The sequence below is a fragment of the Hyaena hyaena genome, unplaced genomic scaffold (genome assembly GCF_003009895.1).
Source record: "Hyaena hyaena isolate Hyena2069 unplaced genomic scaffold, ASM300989v1 scaffold_2116, whole genome shotgun sequence".
Lineage (NCBI taxonomy): Eukaryota > Metazoa > Chordata > Mammalia > Carnivora > Hyaenidae > Hyaena > Hyaena hyaena.
The window spans coordinates 19,742-28,661 of record NW_024082753.1 but is presented as its reverse complement, the minus strand read 5'-3'; the positions used below and the strand labels follow the sequence as shown (position 1 = coordinate 28,661).

The 8,920-nt window shown below is 46.0% G+C and overlaps 1 protein-coding gene across 2 annotated transcripts; it reads right to left on the bottom strand.

Annotated features, from left to right (window-relative positions):
• Positions 1–1,959: 1,959 nt before the first annotated feature.
• ARMCX2 (armadillo repeat containing X-linked 2) lies at positions 1,960–6,456 on the bottom strand. Of its 2 annotated transcripts, XM_039225393.1 has the most exons (4): positions 6,377–6,456; positions 5,116–5,167; positions 4,727–4,799; positions 1,960–4,360 (listed from the first exon to the last, which is right to left on the bottom strand). In XM_039225393.1, the coding sequence occupies exon 4, from the start codon at positions 4,230–4,232 to the stop codon at positions 2,346–2,348; it is 1,887 nt and encodes a 628-aa protein (XP_039081324.1). In that variant the 5' UTR covers positions 4,233–4,360; positions 4,727–4,799; positions 5,116–5,167; positions 6,377–6,456; the 3' UTR covers positions 1,960–2,345. The 2 variants fall into 2 exon arrangements, with proteins under 2 accessions (XP_039081324.1, XP_039081323.1); XM_039225392.1 differs by lacking the exon at positions 5,116–5,167.
• Between the last annotated feature and the right edge of the window lie 2,464 nt (positions 6,457–8,920).

Sequence of the window (8,920 nt, the reverse complement as noted above, 5' to 3'; positions counted from 1 at the left end):
GAGGTTCCAATAGTTCATTTTGGCTTTTGTTTCCCTTGCCTCCAGAAACATGTCAAGTAATAAGTTGCTGCAGCCGAGGGCAGAGGTTGTTGCCTATTTTCTTCTCTAGGATTTTGATACCTTTCTGTGTTACATTTAGGTATTTCATCCATTTTGAGTTTATTTTTGTGCATTTAATAGAAAAAGGTCCAGGTTCATTCTTCTGCATGTCACTGTCTGGTTTCCCCAATACCACTTGCTGAAGAGACTCTCTTTATTCCATTGGATATTCTTTCCTGCTTTGTCAAAGATTAACTGGCCATATGTTTGTGGGTCCACTTATGGGTTTTCTAGTCTGTTCCATTGATATATGTGTCTGTTTTTGTGCCAGTACCATACTGTCTTGATGAGTACAACTTTGTAATACACCTGGAAGTCTGGGATTGTGATGCCTCCAGCTTTGGTTTTCTTTTTCAGGATTGCTTTGGCTAGTTGAGGTCTTTCTGGTTCCATACAAATTTTAGAATCGCTTGTTGTAGCTCTGTAAAGAATATTGGTGCTATTTTGATAGAGATTGCTGTCGTTATAGCTTCTTATGTTGACTACCAAATTGCCTTCCAGATAAATTGTGCCAATTAATAATACCCACCCACCCCGTTTCTATGTATTCCCCTACCAGGAGTCCCTATCTCTATCCTTGCCTCAGGTGTCACGCACTTGTATAAAAATGAGGATTTCGTGAGGCACCTGGGTGGCTCAATCAGTTAAGCATCTGACTCGATTCTGGCTCAGGTCATGATCTCACAGTTCATGGCATTGAGCCCCATATCCAGCTCTGCATTGACAGCATGGAGCCTGCTTGAGATTCTCTCTCTCTCTCTCTCTCTCTCTCTCTCTCTGCCACTCCCCCACTCACAGTGCACTCTCACTCTCTCTCAAAATAAATAAACTTTAAAAAATGAGGATTTCACGAAGGTTGTCAAGAAAGCAGGCTGGTTTCGAAGAATCTCTGGACCCATTTTCTACGTCCATTGCTTCAGTGGGCCAGGGAGGAGAGCAAGGAAGATGCATCTGCTCTTTAATGAATTTAGGGGTAGGGGTGGGGTTACCATAAAAGCCTCACCACTGCCCCTCTTCTAAAAGAAGACAGACCTAAATCCTAGGGGGAAAAACACTCTTTGTAATGAGTCTTTCTTTCTGTCACTATGCTTTGTCTCATCATTAGAAATAACTCACCTTGATCACCAGAAGTGCCCAAGAAAGAGGATTTCTTTGTTAGGACTTGCATCAGATCACACAATTCTCCCTCTTTGACAACCTACAGCCAAGTCAGGCAGCAGATCTTGTTACTTTTGTTGTTGTTGTAAGCATCTGTCATTCCCACCATTCCCTAACAGTACTTCTAGTCATCACCCTATTTCATCCTTTACAGTCTCATGTTCAGTTTATCATAACTTCCTAACAATAGTTCTCGTTTCCAGTCTCTATGCCTAACCCCATCCCAGCTCCAATCCATTTTGCACATGGCCACCAGATTATTTTTCCTTTTGTCAAAAATGTCCAGTAACTCCTGAGATATTTCCCTGTCAGTTGAATGTTCAGGATCTTCCCCAAACATTTCCTACCCTTCATTTCCATCTTTTTCACTCATCCTTCTCTTCCCACAACTTCCATTTCAGGCAAATTGGTTGCCTTCTTATCACAGGAACAGGTTTCCCTCTTCATGCCTTTCTTCAAGCCATCTTCTCCACCTGAAATGCCCTTCTGTGTTCTCTCATGCTCTCCCTTCAGGGCCCAGCCTAAGTGTGTCCTTCCTTCTTAAAGCTCTCTAGCAACTTCTTCATTTAACCAGACAGCATATATTTGACAATGAACATATGCCCAGGTGCTGTCAGTAATCCTTTTGTATTTATACACTTTATCTCACCAGCTAGAATTTAAATTCAAACACAAAACCTTTTTTTTCATCAGTCAAAACATACAACTTTATTAATGATACACAAATGAAATCTTTGGTGGATAAATTCAAGTCAAAACAAATGACAGAAGTGTAGGCTATTTATGATGGACAAGTTCACTGTCAATTAACATAGAGGAACCAGTAAAAATATTTCCATTCAAGCAGCACAATTAAAGTCACAAATGTGTTTTGAATACAAGAGGACTATATTTGGTATTCATAAAATGGTTCAGCTTAAAGCTGGAGACTGTCACAGATAACATCACTCTGGATGATAAATTATTCAAAACTTACAGCTGAAAGGATCCCTTACTATATGAACAACGGGGAAAGTAGTAACTCTCAATTTTCATTGCTTCCAGACTGGAAAACCAAGAAATTTCTTCTTTTGAGAACACATAGCCAATCAGAATTTGTCCACTAGTTTTATAACTTTCACTTTCACCAAGAGGTCATGGTGGTCTGCTAAGGCTCGAATTTTCTTAACGCACACTCCAGATGTAGTACATAAGTAAAACAGGGAACCTTTGTTGAATTCTCTGTAGTTGAATACTTCTGCTCTGAGATTGTCATAGATGATCTCAAATAGAGTAAGGGCATTAATAAGAATCTCAGATTCCACATAGGAATTATAAAGAGAACTAAATGATGATGGCACTTGGGTGCTGAGCAGTTTTTTTAACATATCTGGATTTTCAGCAAAATTCGAAAGTATTTTCAAAATTTCAACCTTGATTTTTCCACCTCCCTGAGATAACAAACGGAAAAAATTTGCAATGGAGTTGACAAGCAGGTGTTGGTAGTCATTGGTAATAGTCATGTTTGTTAAAAATTTTAGTCCAACTACCTGTACTGCTGAGTTCAGGTTAGAGGCCATGATATCATCCATCACTTTATTCATATATACCTGAAGTCGGCCCTGATTTTCATAGTTCTCACTCAGGTTATTCATGGCCATTAAGGCTTTTTCCTTAATGTGGGGATCAGTTTTGTTGATCATGTTTGCAATAATTGGGAGGCCTCCCAATTTGCGAATTGTGTCTTGGTTGCATGAATAGTTGGCATTGTTGCTCAGAGTGAGCAAAGCTACCTGTTGGATGAAAGGATCATCTGATTTTTGAAGCAAAGCAAGGACTTTCCTGAGGTCTCGGACACCTAGAATCTCATCTATTTCATAAGGAAAAGGGCGCTTCTGCATGGGAACGGGTCTCCTCCCTCTCCCTCTCTGCTGGGTTTCAGGCTCAGAATCTGACTCTGACTCTGTGTCAGTCCACCCAGACTCCCCTTCCTCAGAATCAGGGATCTCTGCCAAGAAAGCCTGTCCTCCATTAGCAGAGGCTGCAGCAGCTGCTGCAGCCCCATCCCCAGGGCGGAAGCCCAGCCCCAATTCGTCTACTTCAATCTTGTTTCTCTTGCCCTTGCCCTTGCCCCAAGTCCGAGACTTGGTTCCCTTGGCTCCACCTTTGGGAACAGCTCCAGTTGCTGATCCGGCCTTAGGTATAGCGCCGGTATGAGCCCCAGGGGTTGCTTTCTTGGAGGTGGCTGCCATTCTAGGGGATCCTGAAGTCCCAGGAACCTCTGCAGCCCCAGTAGGCACTGTTGCCCCAGAAGGCACTGCTGCCCCAGAAGGCACTGGCGCTGCAGTAGGCGTCGCCAATACAGGAGCCTCCATAGCCTCGGTAGGTGCTGCTACCTCGATAGGTGCTGCCGCCTCGGTAGATGCGGGTGCACTGGGAGGCATCACTGGCGCCCTGGGAGGTGCTGCTGGAGTCCCGGGAGCCTCTGCTGTGCCAGAGACTTCTGGTAGTTTGGGAACCCTTGTGATTGTGGGGGCCTCTGCCGTCACAGAAGCCTCTGCCTTCCTGGGAGGTGGTGCCATTGAAGAAGCTGCCTTGGCCCCAACTACCGGTTCGGCCTTAAGTCCAACTCCTGCCCCTTCTACCTCTTGGACCTGATTTCCTGCTGCACTCTGAGCCTCTGCACTGGACATAGCTGGGGCCCCTCCCTCAGCTCCAGTCACATCCAGAGCAGAGGCTTCATCCTGGGCCCTGTCCTCGGCCTGAGTGCGGACTGGGATGGGAGGGCTGAATCCCGGCCCAAGGTCAATTGTGAATCCGGTCTTTGGTCCAGCCCTAAACCGGGCTCCAGTCCCGGCCATAGCCCTGGCCTTGGGCTTGGCCAGTCTCTTCTTTGTGTGGTTTCTTCCCCTGGCATATTTGTAGACACAGTACCAGGCACTAGCCCCAATCACTATCCCGGCAGCTACGCAGCCAGCATCTCGAACTCGGCTCATGGTGCAGCTGGAGTAATTCTCTGATCCAGGGCGTGGAGTTGGCTTGCCTAAATGGGATGTGTGCACGTCTGGCAAGGCACTTCCTTTCAATCTCAAGGGTTTTGCCCAGGCTGCAAGTCGAGAAGGACCTGGGGTAAAAGATAGAGATGAAGCTTAAGCCTTTGGCTCATTTTGTGCCTAACCAAGGCTACTTAGAGGAGAACTTGGAAGCATAATGCTTGGTGAGTGGGCTGGTACCCAGACACAGGTGTCAAGGCCTATGTTTGCTGATACAAGACCCTGGTTGTCCAAGGTTTCTAACACCTTTTACACCTTCATCCCTAGCCGGCCCTACCCAATGCCAACACACCAATACCTAAATGAGAGATGAGAGGCAATATGAACATTAGGAAAGCTGGTGGAGAGCAGGAAAAACAGTAAAGACCCCAGATTCTGCTCTGAATCTCCCACAGTCACCCCAAGGGTCCCCAGATGGTGCTCATGCACATACGAACCTGCTGGAAGCAGGAGCAGTTTACTTTTTTCCACCAGGCTTGTACTTGTGCAGGGCCTCAAATTCAGACAGACCTGCAGAGAGATCCCAGAAAGGGTGTTTTGGGGTCTTTGGTAGTTGGATTCCATTTCCTTTCCTTATTTGCACCCTGTGGGTCATGTTTTTCTCTCCCAAGGATCCTCTTTCCCTCCCTAACCCATCCTCCTCAAACCATTAAATAAGAAGGTGGATGCCACACCCCTTTCTTTGCACCAAAAAGGACAGGACCAAGGCAATGGTGTCTTGTAAAGAGGGAGAAGATGGGGGAAGAGGAGCCTCTGGTCCCAGACTCTGTTCTGGTTTCTGCCACGCTCATACCACGGATTCCCAGTTTCCACTCCCCACACTGACCTCCAAGGATTCAGGGCTGTTTCTTTTTCCTTCAGTTCGATTAAAGCTTCATCTTAAAGACAGAAAAAGGGCAGAAATACAGACACCAGAGGTTGGACCAGTGTCTAACCGGTGGATGGAGGAGACTCAGGACACAAGTCCCTAGAAATGCCTTTCAGCATTCACATATCATTACCACCTCCTCTCAATTCCCTCAACTCTTCTCACCTCTCCTCGCCTGCTCCTGCGCAGACTCCACAAGCACTCAACCCCTCCTCCTTTTGCCCCGCCCCGCCCGTCCGCCATTTCTCCCGGACACACAGCCACACCCCTTCTTCTGCACCGAAGCAGGAGGGGGCGGGGCGAGGGTGCAGCAAAAACTGGATGGGACGCGAGATGAGGGATTACTGCAAACAATCTAGTGTCTTCCTCCCAGGACCATCCGTCCTTCAGTCTCCAGACCCCAGCCTTAGCATAAGCCTACAGAATAGGGGCTCCAATGTCTGACCTTTCGATTTGAGGGTCGTGATTTTCCACTGTTTCTCCGTTCTGGGCTCCTCCTCCCACCCCCCACCCAAATTCCCCAATAACCGCCATGTCTCCCTCCAGCATACCAAAACTCCTTTCCCAGGACTGAATAAACGGAGGTGAAGGGATTTGTGGGTTGGAGGTGTCTGGAAAGCAGCCTGGGGTGTAGCACAGCTTTTTAATACCCAGATTCTCTCAGGGTCCCCACCCCGTGTGAAGCCCAGACAGCGCCAAACCCGCCATCTCCACCACAGAGACTGGCACACCCATTTCCCAGCACCCCCAAATGACAGGGGGCCGGCAGGGCGGAGGACAGGGTGGGAGGTAGTGGGGGGAGTATCTGCAAAGTGAGGGTGGGAGTGAACGGGCTGGATTGTTTCCAAATTGCGTGCCTCTCCAGTCACCCTTGCCCAACCACCCTAGTGGGCTTATATGCGCGGCCACGTTTATTTCTCTTCCCTCCTCCTTTCAAAACAGGACGGGATGTGGGGTGCGGGGCCTGAGTGTCAAAAACAAAACCAAAAAACACTGACTGAGAGAGGAAGTGAGCAGAGTCTCCGCAACTATATCGGAATCTTTAGGTTCCCCCCCCTCCCCCTCTCCCTGCCGCCCACCAAAATGAGCTGCGACTGAGCGCGGGGGTCTGGAAAGCCGGCCAGGAGCGATCGAGACAGAGGCACCCGCCGCTTCAGACTCCCACATCTCTGAGCTACCCCTTTCAGGAGTGCCCGGCTATGCCCACCCTCACACCAACCTGCCCGGATCTGGGGGAATTTTCTCCTCCTCCTCCTCGCCTGGGTTAAACGCACGGCAGTGCGCAGCGCAAGAGAGTTGGTACCCTGAGGAGGACGGAGGACGGCAGTCAGGGCTTTAAGTACCTTTGCCCACGTCAGCTCCTGGTCACGTGAGGGTCTCATCTCCAGTAAGCTTGGGTCCCCAATTTCCACTCCCACCAAGAGCACGAGCCCCTCCTTTAGCCCCACTCTCACCTCACCCCACCACATCAGGTCCTGTCACTCATTTCATTTTATTTATTTATTTATTTATTTATTTATGTCTTTGTAGTCCTGGAGGCCAAAAGTAGCCCCTTCTCCTTGTATTAGAATTTCTTTTTCTAGTTACCAGGATGGAATGCATCTTTTTGGAGGGCTATTGACAAGTTTTACTTTTTGCTGTTTTTGTTGGGGGAATTGTTACATTCTTTCCTGGGCAACTGGACATTCTCCCCTCGCTCCACCTTCAATCCCTGATCCACTAGTGCCCACCATTTCCCCTGCAGTTGGGTCCCTGTTCCAGTACAGTTAAGGGGTAGAGTGTCAGAAAGGAGATAAGGGGTGGGAATGGGGTCTGTATTTCTCTAACACTTCTCCAATTTGCTTTTAAAGCAATCACCATCCTTTATTATTGCAGTGAGAAAATACCACAGTGTGAGAAGCAGCAACAATAAGGGAACTGCCTGATTTACAAAGATTTCCCACTAACGGCGCAAGGCACCATTAATTTTGGTTAATTTTTACCACACAAAAAATGAATTCTGTTGGCCACATAGGAAATAGTTTTCAAAACATGCTAAGGTATTTGAATATCTAAAAATGGAATTTTCCTCAACAAGATAAGCATGTTTTCATGGGATCTGTAAATTGAACCATAGAGAGATGTTCAGTTGTCCAATCTTATTTATTTTGGACTAAAAAAATCTTATTTTTTCTCCTTCTGGGACAGCTTTTAAGTTGGATAAATAAATGATCCTGTCTTGTTCCGTTAGAGAAACACATTTATTTAATGTTCCCAAGCCATTGCTGACTGTTGTGTGAACCTCCTGTAATTTGATGGCTGTAACCATGACAGTTTTGAACACCTGTCCCTGGATTAGGTTCCAGTTTCCTGATTCAACTCTGGGCAAAAAGAAGAGCTATTAGGCCAAAGAAAAGATGAAAGTGAGGGATGCAAGAGATGACCAAATCTGCTCTGTTTTGTCAAGGGTGGGGAGGTGCTGATCCTCTACCCCCTTCCATATTCCAGAGCCTCTCATTCCCTGCATTCAGGCCTTGACTCTGTTGGTCACGCTAAAAGTACACATGTACAGGTGACAATGATGGTAAATGCCACCTTTACTCAGGTGACCAACTTGAGTAACCACCTTTGGATTCTTCCTTTTCTCCCCTCTTCCCCCAAGTCCCCACAATTATAACTCAGGGATACACAGAAGGGACTGCTCTTCTCACATACCCCTGAAGCATCAGGTTTTCATGAAGAAGTGATTGCTGGCTGAGGGAAGCACCCAGATCGGCCTGCTCTGCCTTCATTCATGGTGCCTTTGTTAACATTCTCTTAACTCTGTCGGCTGCTCCCACTTCGCTTGAGAGGTGCATCCAGCTGTGCCTCTTACCTCTGGCCTCCTTGCTGCAGGCACCCAGGGAGAACTTAGCCCTACTGCAGGGGCAAGGCCTATAGCCCACACCCACTTTGGTGCTCCCTCAGCAAAATGTGTGCTGGGGCCCAAGGGAGTCTCCTCACTGACCATACTGATTAACCTAGAGTGGGCGTTCTTAACTGGCTGTGTCTGTGCTGTACCTGAAATTGTACACAAGGTTTTGTTTGTGGGTGTATGTGTGGTTAAGTGCATTTGTTTGGGGGCAGTGGCATTAGAGGTCATTGACGTCATCAGTTTCTCAAGGGGTCAGTGACTGCTACCCTAGATATTAAGAACTGACACAATGGCCTAGAGAGTTACTGTAATATATAACAATCCAGATTAGGAATCTCTTCTTTATTTTCTTCTGATGAAGAAAGTAACATATATTAATGATTATAAAATATTCAAAATAATAAATATATAAAGCATACAGAGAAAGATCTCTGTGATATTTTGCACTCTCAAACACTGAGAACAATTTTCATTGTCCTTTTAATGCACATATTAGTAGGTGCATTTGTGGTTATTAATCAAGTTCCAAATTAAGCAACAATAAACACATAATAAGCATTTGGAATTTTATTGTAATTGTAGGAAATATGCAGATTAATTTGAAAAACGTTAGCATATTAAAATTGAGACTTCCCCTCCAGGAATATGGTATGTCTTCATCTTGTTCAGATATGTTTTTATGTTTGTTAATCAAATTTATAAATTTCCTCAGCTATATAATTCCTATTACTTGTAAAGTTTTCCTTATTTAGTAGTCTTTGTTGCTGGAATGCTCTTTTCTCTCTAATTACAATTTGTGGGAGGGAATTTTCTGCTTAAGGATAATGTTTTACTATTATATATTTGTTTTGTATCTGCCAATTTTTGTGA

Excerpts from the sequence above, each read along its gene's own strand:
- ARMCX2 (XM_039225393.1), bottom strand. The coding sequence starts at position 4,232 with ATGAGCCGAGTTCGAGATGCTGGCTGCGTAGCTGCCGGGATAGTGATT.